Genomic DNA, 15,049 nt, shown 5'->3' with positions numbered 1-15,049 from the left:
GTTTCGCTAGACAACACCCTTATTCATTGGCTGGTGTCCTGTCTGTCCTTTCGAATCCTATTCTTTTTTTTATTTTAAAGTGTATCGATCACAACCTCTACTCTACCAATTTATATTGTGAGTGTGATTCATTGACCAAAAAACGAGAAACCACAAAATAAAATTCAAGGTTAATTTAAAGAATATTGAAAAACATACATGTTGAAATGTATCGACAGTGACTTTTGTGTAAATTCAACATTGTGACAGCCACAGTGAGACCATTGTAGGGTGTTTAATATCCGTAAGGGATAATTGTCAATACGGCGTGCTATATTCTCATGTATGCCGTGTAAAATAAAACTCGATTTAGTCGTTTGTATTGCGAAAGCATGGTCATGTTGACGGTATTGTTTGTGTTTTTACTCGTCGGATTGAGCAACTTTGTACAGGACTAGTGTAACGATGCTTCCTATTGGTTGCTGGAAGCGTATTAGGAGGGACGTGAACTACAGCTGCTGGCGAAGTGTCCTATAGTGTGACGGCTGGGGGAGGGAGAGCGAGCTAGATACCTCGAGCAAGCTGCCATGTATTGGATATGTTTACCATCGCTTAATTTAAAACACGTTTAATGTCTTTAGATCGAGGGCACGTGGTGGAGCTTCGAACGACTGCTAACGTTACGTCAACGAGTAATCATCGAGAGAAGCTCGTACTCGTTAATCGTATATCGTCACCGAGTGATTGATCGGGTTTGTTGGCTCATCGTGGACGAGTTTAGCTTGTTTGGCTATTGAACGCAATAGCTGGCAGCTCGAGCGTGTTTTCTAGCCCACGAAAGTTGTTTGCGGGGAGATTTGCGGCTTCTTCTTAAAGCCCGAGTGTCGAACAAGCCCGGCTGGTCGCTTGTTTGGGGTAACATGGCTCAGCGTGGACCGCATCATGTTGCGAGTTCTCAAAAAGCGTTAATGTTGGAGCTGAAAGGTCTGCAGGACGAGCCGGTGGAAGGCTTTAAAATAACTTTAGTCGACGAGTCGGACTTGTACATTTGGGAAGTTGCGATTTTTGGACCTCCCAACACTCATTACGAGGGGGGGTATTTTAAGGTGAGTGAACATTTGCTAACATTCAAGCTAGTGGTCTCTCGACGTCAGTCTCACTTTTTTTTGTCGTCACTTTTGAACTTTGAGGTAAAATTCGCAATTATTCCTGCCGTTAAACCGCGTCATAATCGAACATTCGAAAACGAGGGCGGATCGTTGTTTCGTTAGTTGTTTATGACGCGAGTAAAAATAGAACCTTGACGTATTAAATGTGTCGTGCACGTTCGGCGTTCTCCATTTGTCAAACATTTGGTCTGTACTAGATGAAGGAACTACTCTTTTGTTTCTCATCTTGCTCTACTTTTATCCCCATCAGCATATTTATCGTATGTTTTACAGTTTCCATGCAATTTAGCGTGTTGTTTTAATGAGAGCTTTACAAGATTGCCTTATCGACCCTTATTTGTCAAAAAAATGTATTCCAAAATCCAAGCCAGTTAGCCTAACTTCTTATATTAACATATTAGTGATAACTATACTCTACTATTTTACAAGAGATTTCCTGTTTTTCAAGTGTGCCTGTGGTTTGTCCATTACTTAATGTGCATAATTACTAGTACAAACTCCAATTTAGAGCTAAAATACTGAACTTAACGAAACCTCTTAGTTGACCACACTCTCTAAAAAGTTTCAAAGGCATCGTTCACCCCAAAATTGTCATATGTTTACAGTCTTGTGGTTCAAAACATGTCTTTGACTCTTTCTTGTGTGGAACACAAAAGATGTTTTGAGAAATGTCTCTGTGGTCTTGTCCATACAATGGAGGTCAATGACAATGGGGGCCAATGTTGTTTTGGTAACCAACGTTCTTCAACGTTTGTGTTCTACAAAGGTCTGAAAAGACATTAGGTCTATTTGGGGGCCAACTATCCCTTGGTTTTGAAACCTATGTGTTTAATCTAGTCCCGAGTAACACTGGAGACTTTTTTTTGTATGTGAATGTGATTTTACTGCTTTGTCAACTGTCCAAAGTCACACTGTTGGAACGCAACAATAGCAGTTATATTTAGCCTGGCTGCATTGCTATGTCTTTTTGTTATTGGCTTGAATGCTGGCCAACCAACTACTGCACACAGAAATGCCTTTAGCAAGTGGCCACCAACATGCTGGGTTCTTTGGATACAGAGTAACAGTTTGTTGTAGCCTGGTTGGACAAAAAGCAAATGTGACCTGCTATAGTTCAATCTAAACCTTAACAATGAGTCTTGATACTCTGGTGTTGGACTCTTAAAAAGAAGGTCCCCGTTTGTCCAGTAGGGTCTTCTTGTTGTCGATTGTCTCTGGTGAGCTGTGAACAAATTCTACTGAGGAACGAAATACTTTGTGTGCATGTGTTGATGCGGAAAGCCTTGTCTGTGTGTTGGTGAGGAGGGAGGAAGCAGGTCACCCGGCCACATTCTCAGCATCCTTTCCAACAGGAAGAGATGAGTAACCGTATCTTCCGCACATTTAGTAACGCAGTCAAAACAGAGGTTTCCCTTTTTCTTTGTACAAGTACACTTTTATCCAGAATGTATTTCGGAAAACCAGCTCCGCGTCTCCAGAGAATCAAACCCGTGTTCTACTTGAAACACCGAAACTGAAATCTAAGGGCTGGGCAGTTAAAAAACTATTGTGATTACCCGCTGATAGAAAATGATTCATGACTCGTGATACGAGTATTTAGTCATACCTGTTCCTTCTGTCTTTTTCTTCCGTAAGTTAAAGGAGATTTGGCACAGTCATCATCAAGTTGTCATGAGTGGGATCTCTTAAAGCTAGATTCAAGTTCTCACTCATGGCATTGAGCTGACAGGTGCAAGGTTTGCCCCTGATCATCCAGTAGTTCCACCGATGCAGGCACACGCCCAGGCTCTTGGCAGGTGATGAGTGCTGGGCTTGGCTGGGCTTGACTTAGCTCGAGTCATGTTACCCCCTCCCCTCCGGAGGCTGACAGAGTATCACTGGGAAATGAGAGACTGACACCCTAACCTAGAATGTGTTTGGAGAAGTGAGTCAGCGCTGCCTCAATCCACAGAAACTCAATTTAACCCCTTTGATGAGTTTTAGATTGTTTGTTTTGGAATGAAAAGTATTTTTTCAGTTTTAGTCGCATGTGTTTTTAATTATCGAATCTGTGTCCAGTCAGTAGATTGTTCACTAACTGTGTTCCATTAACCTTTTAAATTGAGCAAATTAAAAATACGCCCAATGGACACATGGCAGCTTCGCAAAAACTCCCATTCTTAGAATAAATATTGTTACGATCACATGTTACAGGCAATTCCATAATGGAATATTTTGCAAAACTGCAACGGAAACAGTTTTTAATGCATTCGCAGGACAAGCGGCTTATGAAAGTCACATGGTAATTATTTAAATATAGCGATGGGAGATATGGCCCTTAAACTCTATCACAATATTTTCGGGTGTTTGTTGCGATAGCGATACAAATGAAGATATAACTATAACACCATCCACCGCTGTTTTTTGGGGGGACATAAGGGGGTCCATGTACCCCTCACTTTTCAAAATCCTGTTCGTGTCCCCCTCACTTTCAAATTAGTTTGCTACGTTATTTTAACCACACGCTGTCACCACAGAGACGTACTAGGACTGAGCAGGACACAGAGAGTCTTCCTGTGTTCAGTCAAAAACAACGCAATACAAAGGTATTTTAAATTTGTGATGGGATTCAAATCAAAAACATTTTCCCCCATTTTGTGTCTCCCCACTTCTCAAACCAAAGTTACACCCTTGGCTACAAGTGATAGTAGCTGCGAGTGGTTTAGATTCTCAGAAACACAAAAAGTAAAATGTACCCAAAATCAAACAGGCTCCTTAAATATACCTACAATATTTTTTTTAACATAATGGTGACATTAGATAAATTAATTAATCATATCATGTTATACCTAAACTGTATATAGTCTATTGTTGGGTGATCATGCTGTCAATCACTCTATCCTGAACGTTTCAACCTTCTCTTCTCACAGAACCATATAACTGTATCCGCTTATGACTCGCACTGCAGAAAGAAAACAGAAAAATGCGGTTTAAAGAAATCTATACATAACATAATACACTATTTTCTTTTATACTGCATTTAAACGGGCAGCAATGCGGTGTGTTCTGTACAAGTGGACGCGATCTGCGCATGGGATGCTCCGTTCATGACAGGATGCATATAACAGGCAAGAAATCTTATTAAACAATTTGTGCACATAACATCTAACGAATTTATAAAATTAAAGACTTTGTCAAACTTAATGTAGAGGTGTTATAATTATTATGACTATCAACAAATACTAAACAAATTAATTCAAACGAAAGTGAAACTAAACATTAACTCTCATATCTTTACGAGAATTTGAGCTCCTCTTTTAGTGCAAACTCTTTCTTAGCTTCACGTCCATACTTCGCACTTCCTGTTTTCGCTCTGCATATGAGCTATGAATACATGTCTGCATGTTAAAAAATAAATACAACCTCATGCTTTGTCCGTCACATTTACACTCTGCCTTCATTATTTCCATCCTACATAAAATATAACGGTGTTTGATTTTCTGCATTTTTTTGGATCCATAAGCAGCGTTTTAATAATTCAGTGACACCGCAAACAATCCTCAAATACGAAAAACGCATACAAAAAATGTCGGAGTGTGTGCCCTATCCTTTGGTCTTTTCAGCGAATACAAATAGAAGGATTAGATTAAACAATAAAATGGCCCTCCTTAACAATGAAGTATAGTTCATGCTTTTATTGCAGCTGGACAGGAGTTAGTCCTCATGAGACAGAATAACAGAGCTTCATTTGACACCACCTCAAAACTAAAACACTGGACACAATACTGCATGTTCGCTGTGGTACTCTCGTATATATCTATGAACTTTCACTTTGAAATAAAGGGAAAACGGCATCGCTGTCTTGTTAGCTCACAGCCGCTTATATACTTCTCATCCATGTCATTAGGTTTGTTGTCAAGCTTCGTTTACGATCGGCTCGGGACATCCCTAATTCGTTTAATAGTAACTTGGTAATTGCTAAGAATTTAAAATAATAATAATAATGTTTACTTGATTACTATTGTTTTTTGCAGTAATCTGCTATAAACCGTGAAAATTGGGCGACTAACATTTTGCCATCATGACAACCCTGTAATACAACAATTATTGACATTGGTTGATGTTAAATTGATAGTTCTAAAGTAAAAATGCTGTCATGATTTATTCACCCTCATGTCGTTCAAAACCTACAAATGGTTTCCTTTGTGTTATGTATATCAAAATATATTCTGAAGAAATGTCTGTGGTTTTGTCCATACAATGGAAATAAAAGTAGTTAAGTTTTGTTATGTTCTTCAAAATACTGTCTATTTCAGAAGAAGGAAACTTATAGGGATAGTTACACCAAAAATGAAAATTCTGTCATTATTTACCATAAGGCCTTGTTTAGGCAAGTGCTCTTTGACAGGTGCTCTAGTTCTGTCCCAATTGCTTCCATTGCTTACCCCACCTGTAAGAAGCTTTGGATAAAAGCGTCTGCTAAATGTAAATATAGTTCTTGATGCCCTTCTAATTAAGGCTAATTTCCAGCATCAAGGAGACCCCTGTTCATTCTTAACAAGCTTTTGGTATCAACTGATGCAATGGTTGGTATTAACAGAACAACTTTCTCCCTTTTGGCCTTTGTACTTGAGACTGATTATAAAATGCGGTTTAGTGCGTGTCAGGGACAGTCTCTCCAACAAAATGCTTCCCCTCAAGGACTTGGCCCTCCCTCATCCTATCTAATGTTTCAGCAAGGATAGATAGGAACAAGGACGACGAGGAGGCTGAAGTAAAGAATTGTGAGAGAACACACCGGTGTGTTCAAGGAGTTCCAACAGCGGTGACCTGGTTTATTTCCCTTACCAGCCCAGTTTCCATGGGAGTCTCTTCATCTTTTCCTGTCAAATGGGAATTTAGAAGAGAGAATTTTTTTTTAAGGTCCCGCTCCAAGATAGGATTGAGCAAAAATGTATATGTTTATTCCAGGAGGCTTTCAACGTCATTTTGCTTTGGCCTCAAAACAAATAAAGTATCGGCGAAATCCCGAAATGGTTACTCGTGTTTAATATGTACAGATGAGTCATATTTTCCAGCTGTTTCAAGAACAATAATCTATGCAACTTGACACCCTTTCCCTGCCAATAGAGTTGCTAGTTAGGAATTGTAAATTGTAAACGCCCGCCAAATAAACACCAGCCAAAGGCAGTGAACAACCACTTCCTATATAGAGATGGAAAAACGGTCATTAAATACCTGTATATGACAAAGAAGTTATATCAAGATATGGATTTGTTTTTGTGTCCATACAATGGAAGTCAAAGGGGGCCAGTGTTGTTTGGTTACCATCATTCTAGCAAATATATTTTTGTGTTCTGGAGAAAGAAAGACATACATGTGTGGAATGACATTAATTTTCATTTTTAGGTGAACTGTCTCTTTAAGGTAGTACAGGTAGAGAGTGACGCCCACAGGAACTCTTGTGTGTCGGGTCATGCACATTGGTGTCGAAGAGCTTCTGCAAGCTGGCCTGGTGAAATGTAACCCTTCTTACATGGATTCCTACTTGAGGTTTAATAGATTTGCTTGCCTGAAAGTAGCACCGCAGTTCTTGGATTTCAGGAATTGAGTATCACTTGATATGTACAGGTGCCACTGTATGTATGTGTGCGTGTTTGCTTTCTGGTTTTGTCCTCCCTACCCTTCCCCAAAGAGTTATCTCTTTGAAGCACACGACAGCTGACCGTGCCATATCAGCAAGTGTGGGGGTTGCGGAGGGCTCTGTTTGTCTGTATGGTTGTTGCCCACCACCCGCTGTAGTGAAAGGCACCAGGCTCTGCTTGCCACAGATTGTGAAGGACTTGAGTGTGCTTGCATGTTGAATGTCCATACATGCAACATGTATTCAGGCATAGGGATGTTACAGACATGGTTCCATTAAACATCGAACCAGCATTTCACATCATTCAGGTTCACAGGGCCTTTAAAAGGGGCGGTTAACTGGCAACTAAACATATTTTTACACTGTTGGGTTTATGGGAGTAGAGGCCCACTTCTTATTTTGTTTATGCAGGGCCTCATGAGTTTCGGCAGCGTTCCTGAAGGTTCAACTCTATAGTTAATAATTTAATAATAATAATAATAATAATAATTTAGTTATTTGGCAGACGCTTTTATCCAAAGCGACTTACAGTGCACTTATTACAGGGACAATCCCCCTGGAGCAACATGGAGTAAAGTGTCTATCTCAAGGACACACTGGTGGTGGCTGCTTTAGTATAGCATACTATATAAGTATAGTTGAGACCTTTGGGAAAAGTGTGCAGTAAATAGTAGATGATTCAAATAACTTGGATACTTGTTTCTGCATGTAAATGTAATCACACATGCATATTTTAGCAGAATTTATTAGTGCATGTTGAAAATGTATGCATGCGCATTTTTCTACATATGTTTCAAATGGAGAATGCAAATGAAAGGCGAATAATCAGCCTGTTCCAAAAATCACTTAATGTATCGTTTTTATGCCTTTCAAATACACACTGAAGCTTTTGAAATATGTGTAAATTTGTTGATTTATGCAACCAACTAAGTATACATAAAATAAATGCAAGAATAGATAATTACATGTGCAGTTGTATCTGTATATATTTTTTGTTTTTAGTGTGTTTTGATAAGCATTTATGTAAAAAGGGAAATTATCTCAGGGATTTTGGTTTTCGGTTTCCGTTCAGTGAAAGTTTATTTGCTCCATATATGAACTCGATATTTAAGCTTGCACAATTCCTGGCAAAGTGCTTTTAATCTCTAAACTTGATGAATGTTTTTTCTAGGCCCGCATGCAGTTCCCAGTTGACTACCCATACTCGCCCCCTGCCTTCAGATTCCTCACCAAGATGTGGCACCCCAACATCTATGAGGTAGCATTCCTGTTATATTAATGTCTCTTCTGCATTATGAGTTTTATCAGTAACACTTTACAATATGAGGTGTAACATTAGTAAATGGGCCAAAGACAAAAAAATGTTTAAGTGTAATATTGCTTTTAATTACGTTTCCGAGTTAATAGGTTGTTTACTTTACAAATGATGTCACCGTGCCGATTGAGGGCAGCAAGTGATTTTCTCCATAGGAATCCACTATAACAAACTCCAAATACCTGTGTTTAGTGTCGTTTTTGACTCTTAAATCGATCAAACCATGAAAGGTGTTCTTATTGTGTAGCAAAAGTTGATGTTCATGAAGGACGAAAATGCGAGTATTGACTGAGAAATGGAGATATAAGTGGCTTGTAAACCTAAATCTACGGTTGGGATGAGCCGGATGACTTTCTTAAACGCTTAAGGTGGTTTAAAGTACCTGCACAATGACCAGGTGAGCTCAAATTTACTGCTCCAGAAACTTGTCATGAACACTAGCTGCAAAGATCGAGTCCTGATTAAACGGATAAAGTGAAAAATCATGCGTTATGCATTTCCCCCCATAGAAGTCCATTATAATGAAACGGCTTAAAGTACCGAAACAACGACCACGTAAAACCACATTTCTATTATACCTTAACTGTAATAAACACTAGCCACTGTTAAAAGAACAAGTCTCGTGTAAAAGCGGGTGTAACACACAGGGTTTCTATAAATCTCATAATAACCTTGTGTACCCAATTTGTAGTATTGCATAATTTGTATCTTCAAAGAGTATTTAGTTTGATCACATTAATAAAAGATACAGCTGTATGATTACTTACAAAATCATATGGCGCATGCAGGGGGGAGGGGTAGGCTGAACTAAAGCACATTGTCAACAAAACACAGACATCAGTTTCACTCACCGCAAAAAAAATCCTGAACCTGTACGATCGCTGGGGGAGTGTATCGAGCACAGAAATACAACTTAATAGGGCCAACTCGTTTTTGACAAGTTGACCATGTTAATGCACGTTTATTATTGTAGACAAGTCAGAATGCATGAAACATCATTGCAGCACCGCTTTAAGCTTGTTTATCATTATAGAAAAAACACATAACGTGGCTCAAGGTAGCGATAAACTGAGAACATAAAACATTTCTGTTATAATGCTTAGGTTTAATATCAGTGATAAACAAATGTATTTTGGTTTTCCATGGTTCTTGTTTTGGTACGTTAAGCTGTTTCCTTATAATTGATTTCTATGGGGAAGAAACGCTTGAGGCGAGGTTTTCCACTATATCCATTTAAAAGATCCCGGTCTCTTAACGGAAGCTAGTGCTTATTACAAGTAATGTTTGACAAAAATGTTGATTTACATGATCGTTGATCAGGTCATTAAACAAGGGTACTTTGATTTTGTGATGGGGAATTCCTATGGAGGAAAACGCGCCACACGGTCCTAAAAACCACGTTATTGCTAACAACCTATTTCATTACATTTTTTTTTATAAAAAGAAATATGATAATTTTTTTCCCTGTTTTACAGAAGACGCCCACTAAAATGTGATTCAGTGTAACAATCTTGTCAGGCATATTTACCACAAAAATCAATTTATTACATATCAAAAGACTAATAACTTTCACCCCAAATGCTAATTGGTTGTAATTTTCTTTACAATTTGCAACTATCCTAGGTTTTTTACTCATTTAAAGCACAATAAATATTATTTGCTCACTTATTCTCATTTATTATGGTCAAGTCAGAATAAGCATGTTGTTTGAATTTACATAAATATTGTGTTACACTTTAACATGACAAGCAAATTTTGAAATTTATTCTTCAAAAACTAAGTTAAAACCATAAAGTTACTTGCATTTAATGTGATTTCTATGGACATAGAATCACTTTTGTAAAGAAAATTGATCGGGACATCTTAACGTCTTTGACCCAAATGCATTTGCTAACATAAACTAACAGCGAGCAAATGTTTTTTCAATGTGCATTAACTAATATTAAGGTACAATATTTGATCTTAAAATGTATTCATAAATTCTGAAATGAAGATATAGTAAGATTAGAGTTTGCTACAGACGTATTGTCCATTGTTAGTTCATGTTAGCTAATGCATTAACTAATATTAACGAATATAAGTGTATCGTTAAGTGTTACTGTTTTATCTTGTCAGATTAATTAAACTAACAAATTTAGTCCGGATGAAACGAAGGTAAAATGGTCATATTCTTTTCTGTATCTCAACGTATTTTCATGTGAACCGCTGTTCACAAGAAAAATGTCATGCCGTCATGAAGAAATAAACGCACTAATATGTAGTGCTATTCAGGTTGAATAGAATGAAAAAAATGAGTTATTTTAATTGTTTATTAAATAATGACATGCCTGGTATAATGGAATAATTAAGAGTGATAAATATTTAACTATTAATTGTTCTTCAGAATGGAGATGTGTGTATTTCCATACTGCACCCACCGATAGATGATCCACAGAGTGGAGAACTGCCATCAGAAAGGTGGAACCCCACACAGAACGTCAGGTACAACACATTTTTCTAATACGAATATAATATTGAGCCGTTCGATACGAACTCCACGGTTCAATATGCTTAAGTGAATTGCAGTTTTGAGTTTAAATTATTTCTGTGCGCTTAAAGGGATAGTTCAAATACTCCAATTGGCCGTTTATTTACTCACCCTCAGGCCATCCGAGATGTAGGTGACATTATTTTCTTGAGTAGAACCGTAAAGAAGATTGTTGGGTGAATCCGCAGCCTTCTCTGCCTCATACAATTATAGTATATTGGGTCTGCCTTTCTGAGAGTTTCTAAAGCAAAAAATGTGCTCCTTGCTACATGTTGACTTTAGTGAAGTGACTCGTTTGATATTTTCATTAATTTGAATGTCATTTTTAATAACATGAGCCATACTGTACAGCCTCAACACTCCCTTTGTGCAGGTGGCGCTATACGTACCAGGCGCTGGTATGCCTTCCGCCACCAAATACTACAAGAAGGTTGTGTGCAGAGCCTGATATTATATTAATGTTATTAAAAAATTACCTTCAGTTTTATGAAAATGGCAAACGATTTGCTTCACAAAGTGTCAACATGTTGCCGGGAGCCGCAATTTGGAATTATGTGCTTTAGGAACTCTTAGACAGGTGGACCCCATAGTCTCCTGTTATATGAAGCCGAGAGGGCTGCGGATTTACCAAACAATCTTCTTTATGGTTCTACTCAAGAAAAAATGTCACCTCCAGTTCGGATGGCCTGAGGGTGAGTAAAATAAACGGCAAATTTGAGTTTCTGGCTGAATTATCCCTTTAATTACTCTCTGAACTGGCACTGTCTGTGTTTGTTTTTGCGCTGAGATGGATGAACGCATCCCCACGTGTAAATATTTAACGACGAGTGGTGGTGGAGCGTTGGAGCGAGGCTGCCTTCAACACTAGAAGCAATGTGCTCTTAAGTATAATGCTGACGAACAGACTCGGGCAGGACTGGCGGCTTTATTGTATGCACGTTGTACCAACGTAATAATGTCTGAATTTGGCAGATCAAGAATGTACTTCGTCTGTTTTACACTGCATGCAAAATCAGCTTGTTTTCATTGCTCTCACCCAGCACATGCAATAGAGCGTCTACATCACCATGCCAAAGTCTGTTTAACAAAAGTTATGCCATTTGGTGGCCTTTCGGACAGTTTATTATGTCATAGCAAGTGTGCCAGCTGCATTGCATTTTTTCCAATTTATTGTAATGGCAGTGGCGCGCCTTGTTAATATATATTATCTTTGGCCTTGCCCATTGAGGGCTTGTGTTTGAAGTGTAAGACATCCAATGCACAATGTTTACTTCCATTAATGCAATCGCAAGTTTGCATTACGCTATTTTAAATAATCTGAAAACCCCCAAAAACTCAAAACCTCTTTAAGAAACTTATTTTACTGGCAAATCATTACTTCTTATCACATAAGCATAGAATAATGAAAAAACACTTTAATGTGCCAAGCCATCACAACTGAGCCGAAAACTGTGGGTAAAAAACGATAAACGTATTAAGGCGTGGGCAAGCTGTATTGTTGCATCCCTAGTTTGCATGCTCTCTCCCCCGGCAGTATGAGATCAATAATGAAGATGATGATGGTAATTAGTTAAAAATAATCAGTTTAATCTGTGATGACTTTCCTTTCAGGACTATTTTGTTGAGCGTTATCTCGCTGCTGAACGAGCCTAACACGTTTTCGCCAGCTAACGTGGACGCCTCGGTCATGTATCGCAAATGGAGAGACAGTAAAGGGAAAGATCGAGAGTACGCAGAGATTATCAGGTTAGAGACACGGTTGTCATTCTTTTGTATTTTTATGCAAATTAAAAGAGTTTGTGATCTAGAAAAATCGAAAATCACCTTTTAATTCATTGTCCAGAAATTCTTTGCGATTTTTCAAAATAAATCACTTTAAATCAAATACTGCATGCGTCCTTCATGATGGTGTTTTGATGGTTGTGCTCATGATCTCCATGCACAGGAAGCAAGTACAAGGCACCAAAGCAGACGCTGAGCGGGATGGTGTCAAGGTGCCCACCACGCTGGCAGAATATTGCGTTCGTACCCGTGCCCCACCTGCTGACGAATGTACCCTTTTCTACGACGACTATGATGATTATGATGATGATGACTTGGATGATGAAGAGGATGAAGGTGAGGACCGTTGCTATGATGAAGATGACTCCGGGACGGAAGAATCCTGATCCGAACTGTCCAAACCTGAACTTTTCACCCCCTTTGTTTCTTGACCTTGTGGTGTAGTTGCTTTTAAATCTTCAATTCAAGAGGAATATTTTCTGGTTATTTTTGGTTTCCGTCTCAGACATCTGAGGATCTTTTTACCTAAGATCACTGACTGAGCAGACAGCGTTGCGCTGACTCGAGATTTTGTGATATGAGGCTTTCGGAGATGAATTTGCGGAGCTTATTGATTTTTCGGCGAAATGTTCCTTTTCCTGTTCTTCTGTTTGAGCTTGAACTAAATATGGCAGTCAGCCCTCAGATATTTTTGAGGGTTTGTTTTTCTTATTTTGTTTAGTCTCATTTAGGGGGGCAGGATCGGGTTCAACCGATTAATGCTATAGTGCAGTTCAGTCCATCAGTCTTTATTTAGAAACAACTTGCCTCTCCAAGGCACCTGATCTCAGGTTTTCAATGTCTGTGAATAACCATATTGGTGTCTAAGGTGGATAAAGTAGCTAATACACATTCTCAGGGCTACTGTTTTTTCTATAAAACGAAGTGTGACGTGTCTTCGGCCAAGGATTGTGTTTCTGAAGAAGCTTTTCGGATAAACGTTTTCTCCTCCAGACGCTTGGTTGATGAGTTACATAAAGCTCTTTCCTCCCACTCAGTCTTTCATTTTATTCACAACTGTGTGTTTTGTCCAATTTTTATAGGGTTGAGGCAGATTTGTGTATATGTTATAATTAGCTGCTCTTTTTGTTTAGGATATTTTAGATTTGTTCTCTTGTCTTTTTCATTTTAAGCTTTGCAGTGACTAACGTTAATCTCCTCAGGAAAATGAACTCCGTTTGGGAGATCGGTATGTTTGTGGCCGACCCTTTGACCCCAGCAGACTCTCATCAAATTCATATGCAAACTGGGGGTAATTTGGGTCACTTTCCCCTCTTGTTTGTATTTTTCTTTTCTTTTTTGTTATTCATTGTAAATCTATTTAAAGTCTGAATAAAGATCTTTATTGGGATTGCTTGGATTTTTTTAATTGTCTATTTAAAGAAATACAGTAGCCGAAAAGAGCATAGTCCATTTAGTCTGCTTTACTGTACCGTTATAGTTCTCAATCTGTTCTTTAACTACAAAAACTTATTTAACTCCTGCAGTGCGTTTTCACAAATATAAGCGACAAAATGTTGGATATAAGACATATTTTGGTTGGTACTTTGGATACTTGAATATTCATCTCAATGTCAAAGTGTCCAAATCAATCTGAATGTACAGTTGTGGTCAAGTTTACATATAACTTTCATAATCTTGAAATGATGAAAATGTAAAAAAAAAATTGAAAATGAAGGCTCAGGCACAAAATAAAAACGATAATTATAAAAATAAGCCAGTTCAAAAGTTGGCATAAGCATTATTCTTAACAATGTACGGTTACTTTATCTATGTTTTGTGAGGGCTGTTTGTCCTGAACCATTAAGTTGTCTTTGCTTTTTTAGGATCTTCTGCGTATTTGACCCCGCTTCAACAATGACTATGTTCTCAGTGTAAAAGATGAATCTCAATATTATAGACTCATACGCCGCTATAACAGTAGATAAAAACATACATTAATGTTCAAGAGTGCAACTCTGTACATTTAAAGTCAGGTGGGTATAAACCTCTAAAAACAATAATTGGTGTCCGTGGTTATTTTCTTATTGTGGAAACAAAATATAGATTTTGCGTGTTTGTAATCTTGACCACAACTATATGTACCGTATGTGTTTACTGTCTGTACCAAAGTATCCACTAGAGGGCAGTGGATTGCTTCTTATAGTCACAGGGGTATTACATTTCCCTACCAGACACACTGTATCAGATAGGATTTACCTCATGTCTGCTTGAAAACCTCTTCATCACCATTCTGTTCTCCATTAGCTTCAAATATTTGAAAATGAGGACTATAATAGGATCATAGTTACCCATGTTATAAGATATGTTCTTTTCTAGGATAACCTTCTAGGACATTTGCTAAGAGGGTGAGATGGAAAACCATGACATCATCTTTAGTGTCATACCTACAGGGGCAAAAAATAAAGGTCTAGTGTGTAATTTCTCTGGAGGATCTATTGACAGAAATGCAATATAATATACAAAACCATGTCTTCAGAGGCGTATAAAGATCGTACATGATGAAGTGATATGTTTTTATTACCTAAGAATGAGCTCAGTGTTTCATAGTACTTTGTTGAAAAGCTCATGTGACGCAGTCACTCCATCAGCACCCTATGCCAATAGTTTGCATG

The 15,049-nt window shown here is 38.2% G+C and overlaps 1 protein-coding gene across 1 annotated transcript; it reads left to right on the top strand.

Annotated features, from left to right (window-relative positions):
• The first annotated feature begins 494 nt into the window (after positions 1-494).
• On the top strand, positions 495-13,785 carry cdc34a (cell division cycle 34 homolog (S. cerevisiae) a). The gene is made up of 5 exons (XM_056758888.1): positions 495-1,085; positions 7,943-8,029; positions 10,470-10,567; positions 12,225-12,359; positions 12,559-13,785. The coding sequence occupies exons 1-5, from the start codon at positions 900-902 to the stop codon at positions 12,779-12,781; spliced, it is 729 nt and encodes a 242-aa protein (XP_056614866.1). The 5' UTR covers positions 495-899; the 3' UTR covers positions 12,782-13,785.
• Positions 13,786-15,049: the final 1,264 nt, after the last annotated feature.

The sequence above is a fragment of the Triplophysa dalaica genome, chromosome 10 (genome assembly GCF_015846415.1).
Source record: "Triplophysa dalaica isolate WHDGS20190420 chromosome 10, ASM1584641v1, whole genome shotgun sequence".
Lineage (NCBI taxonomy): Eukaryota > Metazoa > Chordata > Actinopteri > Cypriniformes > Nemacheilidae > Triplophysa > Triplophysa dalaica.
The sequence above is the reverse complement of the archived record's forward strand: the minus strand, read 5'-3'. Positions and strand labels throughout refer to the sequence as shown.

Bases quoted from the DNA above. Each gene is read 5' to 3' on its own strand.
- cdc34a (XM_056758888.1), top strand. From the start codon at position 900: ATGGCTCAGCGTGGACCGCATCATGTTGCGAGTTCTCAAAAAGCGTTA. The intron at 1,086-7,942 runs GTGAGTGAACAT...TGTTTTTTCTAG, and splicing joins ACGAGGGGGGGTATTTTAAG to GCCCGCATGCAGTTCCCAGT. The intron at 10,568-12,224 runs GTACAACACATT...CTTTCCTTTCAG, and splicing joins AACCCCACACAGAACGTCAG to GACTATTTTGTTGAGCGTTA.